The 17,213-nt window shown below is 40.3% G+C and overlaps 2 protein-coding genes across 6 annotated transcripts; one reads left to right on the top strand and one right to left on the bottom strand.

Moving 5' to 3' along the window:
• Positions 1-3,870: 3,870 nt before the first annotated feature.
• LOC147228100 (coiled-coil domain-containing protein 149-like) lies at positions 3,871-15,945 on the bottom strand. Of its 4 annotated transcripts, none has more exons than XM_086156296.1 (13): positions 15,701-15,945; positions 15,028-15,225; positions 14,905-14,943; positions 12,959-13,066; positions 12,264-12,380; positions 11,943-12,115; positions 10,377-10,449; positions 9,660-9,744; positions 9,433-9,580; positions 8,698-8,774; positions 8,552-8,587; positions 7,837-7,911; positions 3,871-7,762 (listed from the first exon to the last, which is right to left on the bottom strand). In XM_086156296.1, the coding sequence occupies exons 2-13, from the start codon at positions 15,085-15,087 to the stop codon at positions 7,368-7,370; spliced, it is 1,386 nt and encodes a 461-aa protein (XP_086012422.1). In that variant the 5' UTR covers positions 15,088-15,225; positions 15,701-15,945; the 3' UTR covers positions 3,871-7,367. The 4 variants fall into 4 exon arrangements, with proteins under 4 accessions (XP_086012422.1, XP_086012420.1, XP_086012421.1 ...); XM_086156294.1 differs by having other exon boundaries at positions 15,028-15,189; XM_086156295.1 differs by lacking the exon at positions 8,552-8,587 and having other exon boundaries at positions 15,028-15,189.
• Positions 4,103-6,338, top strand: LOC147228101 (extracellular superoxide dismutase [Cu-Zn]-like). Of its 2 annotated transcripts, none has more exons than XM_086156298.1 (2): positions 4,103-4,259; positions 5,141-6,338. In XM_086156298.1, the coding sequence occupies exons 1-2, from the start codon at positions 4,246-4,248 to the stop codon at positions 5,754-5,756; spliced, it is 630 nt and encodes a 209-aa protein (XP_086012424.1). In that variant the 5' UTR covers positions 4,103-4,245; the 3' UTR covers positions 5,757-6,338. The 2 variants fall into 2 exon arrangements, with proteins under 2 accessions (XP_086012424.1, XP_086012425.1); XM_086156299.1 differs by lacking the exon at positions 4,103-4,259 and adding an exon at positions 4,284-4,452.
• Positions 15,946-17,213: the final 1,268 nt, after the last annotated feature.

The raw sequence follows: 17,213 nt of genomic DNA, 5'->3' as shown, positions 1-17,213 counted from the left end.
TTGCTTTTCACCACAGTTTAAGGTTTGCCGACTGCATGACTGTAATTTGAGGATGTGGAAATTTCCCACATGCTAAATGTGCTAATCTTGTCCCGATGAATTGTCTCATATTAGAGCGTAGTCTGATATTTACAACATCTTCTGATGGCTGAATTGCTCCTCCTTTTTTGGATAGTTATAGTTGGATAAAAAATTATACATTCACTGACATGGTAGGGTTCTAAATGTAAGCCCTGTCTTTTTTTCCGATACTATTAGAGATAGGATCTGGACATTGAGTAGAAATCCTCCGTCTAAATAAGCAGTGTCGCGGTAATTCCTAGTATTACGAAAATTGACGTCACAGAACCAGTTGAGTGAACTGTGAATTTGTTTTTGTTTTTTACATTTTGTTCATTACCTATAATATTGCACTGTGAAGGGGGTAAAATGAAATCTAATGTCTTATGTGGTTGTGATGTCAGGAAAGTTTTACGAGGGGAAGTTATTTATTCAAGGTCATAATGAAAATGTAGTGAGATTAATTTCTGACCTGTGGAAAAGCAAACATACCATTGCTAAAACAATACAAAGAAAATATTTTGAGCCATATTTTGATCCTATCCTTTTTGTCCAAAACCAACAAATTGATACATTTACCATGTTAAATGTTAAGCAATGATATCATTGTTGTTGAAGACATAATGCGTGAAACAGTATTTTTAGCTCACTTCAAAAAGGCAATGGAAAGAATAGCAAACATGTGACTTTTTAACTCTCAAACATCTATCATCTTTTATGAATGATGCTCTTTTTAGATCCAGTGGGCTGCAAAGTTAACATTGAAGTCAGGTCCTCTTTACAGATGTCACCTGCCTCATGTTTGCATATTTAAATGTCCCAATTGAGACATCAGGACAATTGGAACTTTGAAAAAACATCCAGGTTTGGGCAAACACTTATATTTATATAACATTTGCTTAAATCATCCTGAAAATAAGTGTGGATTTCTGCTCCCCCCTTAGCTAGCAGCATCTATTTAAGTGAAATTTCAGAGACTAAAAGACTTATTTTCTCCATTACACAAGTGATAGTCAAAGAGAAAGAATAAACAGAATAAATATATGATGTGCAGAATTTGTTTAATGGAGACATTGGGTCAGTGCAAGTAACGCTGCTATGCAGAATGCCGTGCACAGTCTTTGGTTCATCTGGGCGACTGCTTTTTTTTCATTAGACAGTGGTTACAAAATCATTAAGTCAGCATTTGTGACCAGCAGTATGGCTTCATGCCTAGAAAGAGCACTACAGATGCAGTATTTGCTTTGAGAATGCTAAGAATGCAAAGGCCAGAGGGAGCTGTATTGTGTTTTTGTAGACCTAGCACAGGGTGACAGGGTGCCCAGAGAAGAGCTCTGGTATTGTTTAAGGAAATGTGGAGTGGCAGAGAAATAGGTTAGACTGGTGCAGGACATGTATGCTAACTGTGAGACAGTGGTGCGGTGTGCTGTGAGGTTAACAGAGAAGTTAAAGGTGGAGTTGGGACTCCATCAGGGATCGGCTCTGAGCCCGTTCTTGTTTGCAGTGGTGATGGCCAGGCTGACAGATGAGGTTAGACAAGAATCTCCATGGACCTTGATGTTTGCAGATGACATTGTGACCTGGAGTGAGAGCAGAAAACAAGTAGAGGAAAATCTAGAGAGGTGGGGGTATGCTCTGGAAAGGAGAGGAATGAAAGTTAGTCGCAGCAAGACAGTATATATGTGTGTGAATGAGAGGAACTCGGGGGGAGCGGTGAGGCTACAGGGAGTGGAGATCGAGAAGCTGGAGGATTTCAGGTTCTTGAGGTCAACAGTCCAGAGCAACGGTAAGTGTGGAAAAGAGGTGAAGAGACGGTTCTAGCAGGTTGGAATGGGTGGAGAACAGTGTCAGGGGTACTACGTGATAGAAGACTATCGGCCAGAATAAAAGAAAAGGTGTACAAGACTGTGGTGAGACCACAGGAAAAAGATTTTGACAAAAATTAACAATGACCTAGATGACTGAGAACCTCCACAAACTATTGTTGATCACCCAAACTGAGTTTATACTTTTCCAGCACCACCCTTTACTTGATGTAGGACATATCTGGCTCCGTGCAGTGGTATTTAAGAAGGCCCTGGTTCCATTCCAGCGGGCCTTTCTGTTTGAACATGCAGCAGGTTGTTTTGAGGCTCTAAGCTAACCAAGTGTCCAAATCATCCACTGGTGACACACTTGGTCACAATAATTTCTATTAGACAATGTGGTTTAGTTATTTATGTATTCCTAATCTTTCAACATGTATTCCATGTGAATTAGTATTTTGGGAGTGATCCTGGTGGTTCTGCTAGCGATCAGTGGACAAGGTGTCGCAATGATAATTTGTCTCCGCTAGAGGTCTCACTATTCAATGGCTCCATGTATGCAGTCTCAACACTCCACTGCCTGAGGATCTGCCCAGAGTATTTGACCATGTGCTCTTCTAACAGGATTATCCAAATGGAACGCTCAAAGTCCTCTTCCAGCTCCACAGTCTACCCAAAGAGTGCTTCAGAGCTCGGAGCGCTGCATATTCATCAGTATGTAAATTTGCGCAGAGGGTGTACTTCAGCTGGTTGCCACTTCAACCCACAGGGTGTAAACCACCCAAAATACCCTGAAAAATTTGATAACTTTACATCCCATGAAGGCAAAAAGTACTCAATTATAGAATCTAACGCCACGCTCTTCGGACCACTGTCTACCATCTGAAGAGCCACAGAAGTTCATGAAAATTCTGATTATTGTGGGACAGCCGGGGACTACTGGATCCTGCGCAATAGAAATGCCGGCTAGCAGATCAGCTGCTGCATCATTGGGATTTGTTACCCAGCGCTCTGGAATGAGTATCTGTAATCTCATTTGAGGTTTGGGAGACAATAAGCCAAAGGCTATGCCATATGCTGAAGTAATACTTCAATATTGTACCCATCATTGTGATACAATGTTCTTTCTTGATTATTAAATTTCCTCCAGTCACGTGTTTCAGCATAGCTAGTTTTGTTTAAGGTAAACTACCATGGTCTCTATCAGTTGTTTTTAGATTTTTCATTATGTTCAATCCAAATCCCGCTGAAAGCAATTCAAACATCTCGTTTCCCCCCCCCCCCCCCGTCTTTTTAAGCAAACATATCGCCAAGGACTTTGAACTCACATCAGCAGCTGCATTTACTGTATTCTGTATTTACAAGAATACCTTGGCCCTGTTGGGCATTCCAATTCTTCTTAGGCCAGCTCTCGCATTAGCCGTCTCCCCACAATAAAATGTTTTTTTTCATTATTGCACGGTATTATTGAGAAACCGGTGAGTGAGAGCGGACAGACAGACCCAATTTAGACCTAAGCCTTTCAGATTCAAGTGTTGACGGACTTGTGAGGAGATTTGTGACATAAGAATTTACAGCAGCAGCCAGGCTTGAAGAGGAAACCAGTCAATCCTTTTGAGAGAGATGAATATATATATGTATTTTTTTAACAAGAAGAAAATGTATATATATGTATATTTGATTTATTTCTAATTATTTTTGATCAACGTGGGCCAAACAACATGTGACAGAATGATAGTAGAGAGATACCATCAGGAAGAAGTTGGGAGGGCTACAACTCAACAGGAGATTATAGAGGCTATTTCAGCGATATCTGAGATCGCAAACTCACAAATGGACACAATGCCGGGCCCAGTGGACTATCAAGAAGCTGTCAGACAACACAGAACACTGGATCCATTGTAGGAAAGGCCCACAGACCTGGACCTGATCACCCTCGGTGGCTCCGCCTCGGGAGCAGGCATATGTGTGTGTGAGAAGCCAAAACCGCCAATGACATCAATGGACATTAGCTTTTTATTGCAGAAAATGTCAGAAACAGAGAATGACAATTGTATATATCTTGACGCATGCTTGTGTGGCGGGGATGCGGCGGTCTTCCGTTACCCTTCCGCCGTCGACGTTGCTACATTAGTGCAGTAATCCAGCGTCGGTTTGAACACATCAGAAACATCATCTGAGAGCGACTATTATTCTATTATTCTAGAGAGCTCTCCTCGGCTGGAACAGCTGAGACCCCCCCCTCACGCTCCGCCCAGGATTTCTAGCAAAGCCTCTGGACGCGCTTGCAAAACACTCAAAAACAGTGCACAGCCTCTTGCACAACTGACAGAAACTTTTTATTTTGTTTTCGCAATCTGACCTTTTCAACCAACTAACCATGCGTCATGACATGTAAGTAACCACTGCATCGGTTTCTTTGTGTAATAATGTGACATTAGAAATTAAACACCCGTGAGTTTGTTCACCGTGGACATTTTTAAGGTATTAGCCCAGATAAAAAGCATTACGAATAAAGTCAAATCAGTATTAACCACCAGCGCTTTTGGACTGCGGCTGTCAAAATCAGCATTAAAATGAAGTGGAGGTACGTAATTATATATTATTTCAAGTCTACGCTAATTCATGAATTTATTTATCTACATTTTTGACACTATTAGAAAGCATTTGGAGGTTGCACTTGAGCGATATCTCGAAATATTAACATCCTCTGCATTAGTGATTTATCACGGCTTTTATTCAAAGCCCGGTTTCAGTTGCGCTGCTGTGTTCTGGTGTTGGCAAAGAAAGCAGTAATAAAATACAAATTATGAATCTTCTGAGGTGGCATTGTTAAAGTACTGCGGTATACCAGCATCTTTTGTTTTAATATTTACTGCTGCGGTGCAATGAGGAAAGATGGTGGAGCTGTGGAAAAGTTCAACCTTTATTTCTAAAACACCAAAAAAAAAACTAACAATGGACTTCTGTGGAACACCCTGTATGGTCCAAGTCTTTTTGGAAGTATTTTGTTAGAAAGGAGATCTACTATTTTGTCTTTTAGCTGTGATTTGATAGCAAAATCATCAATTACTGTTATTAATATTTTTAAAATATCCACTTTCCCGGCGCATCCTTTATTTTTATACTGTTGGCAGCTTTAAGGTTATGACACAACAAAATACAACACCTCAGAATAAATTGCCAGGAGTTACAAGTCGTGATACAAAGTGAAAATGCGGTCAAAACAAGACGAATGCATGTGATGGTTCTGATACTTCTATTTTGTGAATTAGCTTTTCGGGAGCGACCCTGGTGGTTCTGCTGGCGGTCTGTCGACGAAGCGTCTCGGCTCACGACGACACCGCGGCTTCACCAGAGGTCTCGCTCTTCAACGGCACCATGTACGCGGCTTGTAAAATGAGACCCACCGCCTCACTGGCCGACGGTCTGCCCAAAGTGTACGGCCATGTGCTGTTCAAACAGGATTATCCCGACGGAAAACTCAAAGTTCATCTCCGGTTGCACGGTTTCCCCAAGGACGGCCCTTCCCAGCCCAGAGCGGTGCATATTCATCAGTACGGAGACGTGCACGGAGGGTGCGGAGCAACCGGTGGACACTTCAACCCGCACGACGTCAATCACCCGAACCACCCTGGAGATTTTGGCAACTTTACACCCAAAGAAGGAAAAATCAACGCGACGTTCGCCTCCGACGGCACTCTCTTCGGACCGACGTCCGTGATCGGACGGGCGGTCGTGGTCCACGAGAGCGCGGACGACCTCGGGCGAGGCGGGAACACTGGCAGCCTGCTGCACGGAAACGCAGGCCAGAGGCTCGGCTGCTGTGTAATCGGGATTTCCTCCCCCAAACATTGGAATACGTCCAATAAGTATATGAGGAGAAAATAATCCCACGCCGGTTTGGCTTCCCCCTTTAAATAGTTGACACAATCATTATATTCTTTGGCTGAAAGGGTGATATCGCACTGATTTAATCAAAGGTAAACTGCAACCACGAGCTGATAACATCGTGGTTTCCTGTTTAAATTGCCTGAAAATCGAAACCCTTTTTCGCCCTGAACGAAAAACCTTATAGATTTCGGGTCACAAATCAAAACACAAATGTAAAAAAAAAATGTGATACAAAGACAACAGGGGGGGGAGTTTTTACCTCCGCCGACCTGAAAAATCGAAGCAGGGACGTTCTTGCTGTGAAGTGGAAGCGCTAACCGTTGCATTCAAGGCTCATTTGTATGAAAATAGTGTTACAAGTATAATCAATGAGCGTCTTTTACAATGTACAATGAACTTGACCTATGACCTCCCCCTTGTGGAGTCTTTGTAGACATTTATGCAAAATTTAAAGAAAAATTGATTTTGTGATTAGAGGAACGCGTCGGACAGCCAAAGATGTATCAAAACTTACGGATAATTAGGACCGTCTATGAAAATTAATTCACTTGAATAAATAAGATTGTATACACATTCCAACAACGTGCACAAATCTCTGTGGGCTGTTAGCGAAAAGAGTGATGTCAAAACACACATGAAAATCAATCAACGGGGTCGGTAATACGTCCTACTGTTCGCTCGCTATTGACAATTGCTTTTAAACTGTTATTTTTGTTTTCAAAAACCCGAAAACCATATAAATAAAGCGTTTATCCCGAGCCGACGAATATTACAGTCATGCAACATTTTGTCCTTTTGCTATCCTGCGCGTGTCAGTGGCTGGTTTAACACGCCGCCGTCCCGGTGGACGTCTCTTTGCTGATGTGGTGAAATCAAAACCGGGAGGTTTTCTCTTAAAAATCCACAACGCGAGTGTATTTTTTTAGCTTGTTGGCATTTGGCTCATCGCGAAATAACCACTCGGAGCTGCCACGGCGGGTGATGAGTGTTTGAGGTACGAGGTGGTGGCCATTTGTCTTCGACCCCCCCGAGCTCCTCGATATCCCGACGCTCTGTGCATAAATTGGAGAGTCCCTGATATGTGTTAAAATATCGGCTGGCACAATATCTTCATGTTTTTGTCATAAACTGTGAGAGAAGCAAAAAAAAAAAAAAAAAAAAAGACCTTCCAGGCTACTTATTGGCTAGCAGGAGATACGGCACCCCTTAATTCAGCGACTAATGCTAATAGTTAGCATATAATTCATATATATCCTTGGCTTTTGTTGCATTTGGATCCATCTGAAAATAACCTTTTGCGCTAAACGCAGGAGCAAGAAGTCATTGTTATCTTACGGGATTTCAGACACTAGGTAAAAATATACGGATGTGAGGTTGAAGGTTGCGACGAATTGTAAATCGGTTGTCGATTTCCGTGTCAGGTAGTATGGAAGCAGAGAGTGCGGAAAATTCATTCTGTCGAATTTTCACAGAGGAGACCGTTCGTCTGGAGTCATCATTTATAAAACTATTGTTACAGCTACATGGCGCCACTCTGATATTTTTTTCATTATCAAAATAAATAGAATTGTTCTATATCAGTTCCCTTCAATTTGATCCCAGGGGACGTCATATTTCCCGTCCAACGCAAACATCTGTACCGGCTTCTGGTTCGATTGCACATTTTTCTCCTTCTTCCTCCTCGGCAGGAGCGGAGTCGATGTGGATATTCTCAATAACTAGACAATCTCTTTCATCGCCGTCCTCTCCCTCTCTCGTGAAGTTCTCTGAAAGTTGAACCGAGCAGCTGATATTCGACGGCGGGGCTCGTTCGAATCTCTCAGCCCGAGAGGGGTCGCTTATACCTGCCCCGTCTTCCGGCTGCGGACAGACGACGTCTAAATCCACGGTAATCGGCGATCGGCTGCCGTCGAGTTCATCGTCTGCCCGCGGCGATCCGGGTCGCCGGCCGGAGGTTGTCGAACTCTGCGGCTCGGCCGGTACGTTTTGGCGCCCTTCTCCCTCTGCAAGAAAAAAAAAAAAAATGGAGCATCAGCACAAGAAGGGATGCGTCAACATCAACAGACGCGTCATTCACCTCGTCGCATTTCGGGAGCCGCCGTCACAGCCTGCTGAGAGCTGCGAGAGCCGCGGGAGCTGCCGTCTTTTCCCCCTGTTGGGAATGAAAAGTCATTTCAAACACGTTCTCAAAGGAATCGATTGGAATGTAATTGAAAATTGATCAGTGATTCTGTAACAAAAAAATGTAGCTCTAGATTACTCAGGACTTTCCTGGCCGGAGGTTTTACCAAAATGGCTGCTAGCTTATACAGATTCCCACCAACTTCTATCTTTGAAAAAAAAAAAAAGCACAATATAAGATAAGATAAGATAAGATAAGATAAGAACAACTTTATTAATCCCGAAGGAAATTGTTGTGCCAGAGTTACAGAAAATATAACAGTAATAAATAATAAAAAGAAAAAGGCAGAATTAGGAATAAAAATAAACTATAAACTATAAAGTGTCTCAGTGAAACTATAAAGTGTCTTAGTAAACAAGTGATAAAACTATAAGTGTCTTAGTAACAAGTGAGGTAAGAGTGCACAATAGTATGATAAAAGGAAAAATTGTAGTGTAGCTGTTATGAAATGAAATATTGCACATTTCTGAATATTGCACAGTGAAATGAAATATTGCACAGTTTTTGTTTTTTTTCAGTTAAAGATAGGTTTTTATGGCGCATACACTCAGTGATGTGTGCAGGTTTTGAATCAGTGGTTTTAGAAGGAGGTGTTAAAAGAGGAACATACTTCCATATTTTCCCAGAGAAACATTATAAGTCAGGCCTCCAAGAAGCAAGAAGTGAAAGAGCAGGAGAAGAAAAAACAAGAAAAAAAATTATAGCGTTAAAACAAGAAATACTGATTGACAGAGTAGGTTTTTACTGTATGTCCACCTGGTAGGCTCCATAATCCCGACATCTCCAGCGTTTTTAACTTCCTCTCCAATTCGGCAACTCGATTTCCCAGAATCCTGGGGAAACAAAGTCCAGTGACCGACAAAAAAAAAAAAAAAAAAAAAGACAGACTTGCAAATTGTGGCCCTTGGAACAATATTTTGTAGCCCCCTGCCTGAATCTTTGTGTTAGTGTGTGTTTGTGTAACTTTGCAATGAATTTTTTGCTTCAAAATTTGAAAAAAAATTTTTGGGGGGAATGAAAAAGCATCTAGTGACATTGTTAAAACAATCTTTTTTTTCTCATTTCTATGCAAACCACAAAAATGATTGCAAAAAAAAAAAAAAAAAACGGGCAAAATTAAAAACGTTAATTTAATAACCTGAATAGCCACCATTAGCCTTGTAAATATTATTCCTCCAGCTACCAATCAATTTTTTAATATATTTTTGAGGCAAATTTTCCCACCACGACAAGATTTTCTCTTTCAACACGACAATATTTTTAGAAACTCATTTTTAGTATTAATTCGTCATGTATTTTTGAGTGGAACAGTTCATTACATATAAAGATTTTTATAATTGACCTGTTTATCTCCTTTACACTAAAACAAAGGAAAAAATTTGGACTTGGTGTGACTTCTAGGTAATGATTTTACCGGTCCGGTGACGTCAAATCAGGCCGTGACAAAATGAGTTTTACACCCCTGATCTAAGAGAAGAGAGATTCAAGTACTTATTGGTCTGGCGCTGGTGCTGAATCACCATGTTCTTCTCATGGATGGTTTCCAGCAGAGCTGTTGCAAGGGACTTGAGGTCGGAGATTGACTGGGGAGTCACCGGTAAGCTGCAACCGTTTTCTTCCGCTAACAACAGTTCCTTCACTGCACACACATCACGAGTCACTACAGACACGGAGGCTGCCGCGAATTTGCATCATTTCATTTTGTGTTTCTTACTGACCTTGTTTGGCCGACAGCACCCCGGTGAGCGCGCTGCTGGTGGGCTTCCCGTAAATTTTTGAGTTCTTCCTGCACTCCAGTGCACCCTGTGATTGGTCAAAACAAAAAAAGGTGATACTGGATACTTTCATACAAAACTCAGCAGGGTATATGTAAATATGGTTGCATCAGTGAAGAGATGAAAAGTGTCATTTACTTAGACTGGGATGTTGAAAAGTCATTAATACATGACATATGATTGGTCAAAAAAGGACCCCAAGAAATAAATATGATCATAGCAAAGAATAAATAAAAATGACAACTGTTCAGTTTTCTACAACCTTATTTATTCATTTTTGAATAAACGGTGAACTGAACATTGATAAATTCATTATTTGCTGAAAATCCTCATATTTCCAATAAACGCTTACTATAAGATTTGTTTCCTGCATTTTTTTTTCCAATTCTTGACAAAACGGTGATGCTGGATACAACAAAATCTACACATACTGTGACTGAAAGAAATAGATATGGTCACATTTATGAATAAATTACTGTGATTATAGTTAAAAAGTTAAATCCTTATCTATTTGTGTATCAATTCATTTATCATAAAAAACAGCAAATTGGAGCTCCTTCCAGATGTCAGTACCTTATGATTGCTTTCAACGATAAACGCATAATATAAAAAAAAGAATCAAAATACAGAGAAAAAGAAAAACAGACCGAATGTAGTTACCTTGTATTTTACTAGGTTTGTTTTCAGCAGGCTGACCTCTTCCTGAAACTGACTCAGCCTTTCATGCAAATACCTGAGCACAATAAAGAGAAACAAGAAATGTCATATCTTGGCTGTAACAACGGTTAAAAGATAACTTCAGTTAGTAACAGTTGGTCACTTTTGAGGGATAAAGTTAATAAGGCATATGAAAGCAACAGGAAGCTACACTGCGAGCAGAGGTTAGCATTTGTAAGCAGCAGTGCCAAGAGAGAATACCACAGTGCTAGGGATGCAGTATTAGCTTCTAGAACGCAGATTGAGCCGTGTTGTGACTCTGCAGATCGAGAAAAAGTATACAACAGGGTGCCAAGAGAGGAACTATGGCACTGTATGAGGAAGTCTGCAGTAGCAGAGAAGTATGTTAGACTGGTGCAAGACATGTATCAGAATTGTGAGACAGTAGTGAAGTGTGCCGTAGGCATGATAGAGGGGTTCAGGGTGGAGTTGGGACTAGATCAGGGATCAGCTTTGAGCCTTGTGCTTTTGTAGACCTGGAAAAAGCATACAACAGGGTGCCAAGAGAGGAACTCTGGTATTGTATGAGGAAATTTGGAGTGGCAGAGAAGTATGTAAGACTGGTGCAAGACATGTATGCTAGCTGTGAGACAGTGGTGCGGTGTGCTGTAGGGGTAACAGAAGTTCAAGGTGGAGGTGGGACTCCATCAGGGATCAGCTCTGAGCCCCTTCTTGTTTGCAGTAGTGAAGGACAGGCTCACAGATGAGGTTAGACAGAAATCTCCATGGACCATGATGTTTGTGGAGGTTCCAATCATCCAAGTCATGGTGAGCTCTTGTCAAAATCCCCGTTGCGGCAACTGGACTTGAATTTCCTCACTTGAAGATGTCTCACCCCTCATCCGAGAGGCTTCTTCAATTCTGAGAACTGAACATGGACTATGGACTTTGACGTATGCAGATGACATTGTGATCAGTAGTGGGAGCAGGGAGCTGTTGGAGGAAAATCTTGAGGTATGGAGGTATGCAGCATAGCCATGGCAAAAAAGAATACATGTGTGTGAATGATATCAGGATAAAGTTGAGGTGGGACAGCCAGGCAGGAGGCCTTGAGGAAGACCGAAAGAGGACATGAAGTCGGTCGATGTGAGAGAAGAGGATGCAAAAAATAGGTTTAGAGAGAGGAAGATGATTCGCTCTGACCACTTGCCGAAAAGAAAAAGTAGTAAAAGATGAAAGTAGATATGTTGCTGAAACAATATGTTGTTGTTGATGTCTGCTGTGTATTTATTTGTGGATTTTTTTTGTCTTGCTATCTTCAGCCTTTCTATTTATATTCATATTTATTTCCTTTTTTTTTTTGTGTGTTTTTTTGGGACATTATAACTGTTATGCTGCTGTGACAAAGGAATTTCCCCTAAGGGGATCAATCAAGTTTACCTTACCTTATCTTATCTTATCTTATCTTATCTTAGCTTAGCTTAGCTTAGCTTAGCTTAGCTTACCTTACCTTACCTTATGTACAGGGAAAGGGCTATTTAGCAAACGTATTAAAAATCTTGCACCAACCTGTTCTCCATGCAGAGCGCATCGATGTCCAAAACCCGGAGGTCATCGTTCCCCACGAGGTGGTTCATCTCCAGGTTGAGGCGATGAGCTTTCTGCTGAAAGACATCCCGCTCCGCTCGAACATCCTGGAGCTCGTCCGTCAGAGACTTCACGCTGTGTTCCAGCACTTCGTTCTGCAGCCACAGAGATGAAACCCTGTGAGCTTGATAAGTGTCAGAGAAGCTGCTTGCAAAGTGTCTTTTATTCTAATCAGGTTTGGCATGTTTTGTCAATCTAAAGTGGAATTTAAATGGGGTTCGATTATTTCTTCGCTGTTTTCACCTGTTCTCGGGCTCTCTCCAACTGTTTGACCAGATCCTCCCGTTCATGCGCTGGAAAATGTCGGGCCCCGACTTCCTCGTCGCCCAGCCTCTGTTTAGTGATGGTCATCCGTAGCAGCTGTTGTTAAAATAGACCACTGCATCATAAGTTCACTTTGAATTAAAAACATTTTAATACATACTAGAACGTGTGACATCATTTTGCAATAAAAAAAAATCTCTAGAGGATGTGTAATTTAATACTAGAAAGAATATTTGTGAGTTCAATACTGTACAAACACATACATTTCCAAAATTGAAAGCCTACTTTTGTGAGAAGAAATGTAAAATAGGCCAAACTAACAGATCCAATTGCAAACCCACTACATTTATCACAAACTTTTATTATCACTGTCCGCTCTGTGTGTGTAATAAACGGACTGAAGACTTTAAATACAAAATTAAAAAAAAAAACAAAAAAAACCCTCACTAACCCAAGCTTACTGTTCTGTATATTTCCTGTGCATCGTGTATTTGCAAGTGTATTCGCAGTCCCTATGTCCTCTATTGTAAGTCGCTTTGCAAATGCAATGTAATGTAATGTAATGTAAAATACAGATGAGATAAAATCATATCCAGCCGGTAGGAGTTATCTGTAAAAATCAGCAGATATATTGCAATTCTAATGATTAAATGATTCGATTAGAACAGCGGTACCTTGTTGTCACCCTGCGCCTCCAGCAGCCGCTGCTTCAGGTCTTTCACCTCCTCTGAGAGCTTGTTACTCTTCTCACCAGAATCTCTGAGCAGCTGGGCTAAATTCACCTGTTCAACAAGGGCCTTTTAATGCATTCATTCATTATAAAAACAGTTTATTCCGCACTAAGGGTCGCAATGTTGTTGGAACCTATCCCCGCTGTCATTGGGCTAGAGGTCATGCATCTGGGTGTCTTATATAGTGGATTTAAAAAAAAATGGGTGAGAAAAAAAGGTATTTTTTGCTTCAAAATTTGAAAACAAAAGGATTTTTTGATGAGGGGAAAAAACGTCTAGTGACATTGTTAAAACGATCTTTTCTTTTCTCATTCCTATAAAAAAACAACACAAAAATGACAGCAAAAAAAAACATAAAACAGGCAAAATTAAAAAGATTGATTAAATAACCAGAATAGCCACCATTAGCCTTGTAAACATTATACCTCCTCTTATACATGCTACCAATCAATTTTCTAATAAAATTCTCATGGCAAATTTTCCCACAATGACAAGATTTTCTCCTTTAACTCAATGATATTTTTAGGGTGTAATTTTATCAATTCGTTTTTAATATTCATTTTTAACATTAATGAGTTAATGAGTTTGACACCCCTGGGCTAGAGGATTATAATACAACCATTCAACCCTTCGATCACATGCCGTATATACCTTAAATTTCCGGACTACATGCCGGCTAATTTATGGATTTTTTTGGGGGGAGGGGCTAACAAGCATCATGCCACCCTAAACATTTAGCCTTATCACATCGGACCAATTAAATCAACGTGAAATTCTGAGGTTGTTCAATTCTGACATTAAAGAAGACGACTTTTATAGTTTTAGTACGCAGGAGGAAGACGAAGATAGCGATCAGCGGGGATAGGAAATGGATAGACTTTTCCTTGTGTTATTTTTCATTAATTTTTTCATCAGCCGTGTTATAGGCACTGTTCGGAAAAAGCCTTTCCAGTAACTATTTATGGATGTTACCGGCAGGTATTTAATTAAAAAAAGTTTCTGTGTAACCTCTTTCTGTGTAAATATCTCATATTCCGATGAGGAAATCTGCAGCCTCTAGACAAGTGCGATCTACAGGACTGTCTCAGAAAATTAGAATATTGTGATAAAGTTCTTTATCTTCTGTAATGCAATTTCAAAAACAAAAATGTCATACATTCTGGATTCATTACAAATCAACTGAAATATTGCAAGCCTTTTATTATTTTAATATTGCTGATTATAGCTTACATCTTAAGAAAACTCAAAAATCCTAGCCAGTTTGTAACAAAAAGGGTGACAATCGCAGATGTGTCTAAACGTAAACATACATTGTTTTCCAGAAAGCCACACGTAACCAAAAATGAACCCTTTCTGGGATCTTGACAGGAAAAAAAAAATTGGAAAATAAATAATAACATCATTAATGAATAATGTCTTTGTCTCGTCTCATGACAGATGAGACAAACAGTCTTTTCTTTGAATTTAACAAAAAAATAATCGTTCATACACTGTATGTTAAATACCCTGCATTCTGAATCTATTTTCTCTTACCTAATATTTTTGCCACTATTTTGTGTTATTTGACTGGTGTGTGTCAGATAAGGCACAGACTGCGGAAGGTTGGAATAGAAGGTTAGGTTACGTTCTATGCATGTACAAGTCACGATTACGTGGCCAGAATGGCAAAAAAAAAAAATTTATTGTCCAGGGGCAAAACGTGAAGGCAGGCCGTATCCGGCACCCGGGCCGTAGTTTGGGTACCACTGGTTTAAGAAGAAGCGTGGATTGAAACAAACAATACGGTCATTCACAATTGAGCAGTCCCTCATTTATGTAATGATTTAGGTTTGCGATGACGTGCTGCCGTTGCTTCTGTAAACGGACAACCGTGACTGAACATCACTTACCTGGTTTCGTTTCTCAGGAGGAAGAGACGGATCACCGTCCTGTAGAAGATGGGAAACAAGTGAATTACGACAGAAGACCTTTGGTTGACACGAATGTTAAATCTGCGTGCGTGTTCGTCTCACGATTAGTTCCCTGTACTTCTTTTTGAGGCCTTGGTGTCGCTCGCGGAGCTGGTTGGCCATCAGCTTGTACTGATCCCTTTCCTGCTGGCAGCTGTCGAGCTCCTTGGACAGAATCAGCAGGGCTTCCTTCTTGCTCTCCAGCTTCCGCTTGCAAATGACAAACTGCTCGCGGATACAGATATCACATGACGGAAATCACTTCAGAGGAAAAAAAAAAAAAAAAGCTGGACAAAAATGCAAAAACAACTCATTGTGAAAAGCCAATGTCGGCTTATCTGCTTTAGTTCTCTTCAATGTTGATGAATATGCTTTTTTTTTTGTTCAATAATTGTACACCAAGTGGACCCAAAAGTGGGATCATTGTGCAAAATAATTGAATCAATCAAATTTTCAGAGTAGTGAGGTGAGAATGTGCAGTGTGTTGAAATGTGATTTTATCTAAATTTTCATAAGTTAGCTTTAAGCTTTACACTAGCACAAGGATCACTTAGCTGTCATATCAGTGATGTTAAGATAAAGTGAATGACATTCATACTACTGTGATTTCAAAAACCGAATTGATACTCTGATTTTAATTGTATTTCAATATTTAAGAGAAGACTGACATTGTGAAAGATTTGTGTTTATCATTATATTGTCAACATGAAGAGGAAAAGATTATTTGGGTGCTCACCTCATTGATCATCCCCTGCCACTCACTCTCGCTCCTCTTGGTCGGATCCATCTCCCCAAAACCCGGACAGGCAGAGAATTTCCTACCGATTCGAGGCGAATCTCGGATTCTCCATCACATAAACCGCGTCGTCTTCGCCGGAGACTTTCAGGGACATTTGCCTGTGGATTAGCAGGACGAGGTAGGAGGAACACACAAACAGAGATGTTATCAATGTTGAAGAAAGATGGCTCTGAAAGGCAACCGCTAATCGTTCCGCAAACTAGCATTAGCCAAGGTCACATGGGTTACTATTAGCCAATGGGTTGAGGCTACCTGTCTCTGACGTCATATATATTGGACTCGATTAGAAGTCCAAAAAGGAATATCGGTTTATTTTCATGTAAAATATTTAGATGTCAACCACGACGATGTCGTCTGTCGTGACTGTTTATTTTGAAAAAAAAAAAATGTATTTTTTTTTTAAATGAAAATTGCGTTTCAGCAGATGGCAGCGTATTTTTACTAATACGAAATTCCTACACACCCACATCGCCTTTGACATTTAATTTTTTTTCTCTTTGACATTTGATGTTTTTTTTTCTTTGACATTTAATTTTGAACCGACCACTTAAATGTTACGCCTTTTTACTATCAGTAAGTATATCTTTTTCTTTTTAACATCTTTGGTATCTTCATACGTCAGAGGGGCGTCACGACGCAACATCTTTGGTATCCTCATACGTCAGAGGGGCGTCACGACGCAACAGACTTTTGTGACATTGGGCAGGAATCAGTGTCACCTTAACATGTGAGATACTTGTGTCTAGATTAGTGTTTCTTAACCTTTTTGGAGGTACTGAACCTCACCAGTTTCATGTGCGCGTTAACCGAACCCTTATTTATTGGAAGAATAGGAAAAATAAAATGTGATTTTTTTCAAATTCGAGACAGTTGACTTGTTTTATTAGTGCACAAAATGAACCGTGCGTCAATATCTCTTTAGCAAAATGTGATTTTCACACAAAAACATAATGCAAAGGAAGGAATAAGGAAGTGTTTACATAGTTTTGCCGGTGCTAGACTAGAATTGTTCAACTTGGCATTGCAAATCATGCAGTTAGGACATTCCGTTATATATTTGAATCCATATTCGCCTGACCACTTTCTTTTTTTGCTCTGCATAATTAAATTAGGGACAATTGTTTTTTTCCCCCCTTATTAGTATGAAGGGATTAAAATACCATGAAAGAAATCACACGACCTACCATAATGACAGTCACAAGTTGACTACTGAGAGCACTAAAATCCCTGCAACACATATATGTCAAGCTATGTAGCGTGATCACCTGTAGCCATCACGAATTATACTAGTCGGTTGTGTGTCTTGACCTCTTGATCACTTGTCTATATTTACTTTAAAAAAAAAATGTCATTAACTTTTTGTTCTTTTTCATGAATAAAACGCCCGGGTGACGGTAAAACGTTGTTTAATGTGCAATAGCTGTTTTTTGGCCACAGCCACAACAAAATA

The sequence above is a fragment of the Fistularia commersonii genome, chromosome 12, assembly GCF_037954325.1.
Source record: "Fistularia commersonii isolate RoL2024-O1a breed Wild chromosome 12, RoL_Fcom_v1.0, whole genome shotgun sequence".
Classification (NCBI taxonomy): domain Eukaryota; kingdom Metazoa; phylum Chordata; class Actinopteri; order Syngnathiformes; family Fistulariidae; genus Fistularia; species Fistularia commersonii.
Note: the sequence above shows the minus strand (reverse complement) of the source record. Positions and strands in the feature narration are given on the sequence as shown.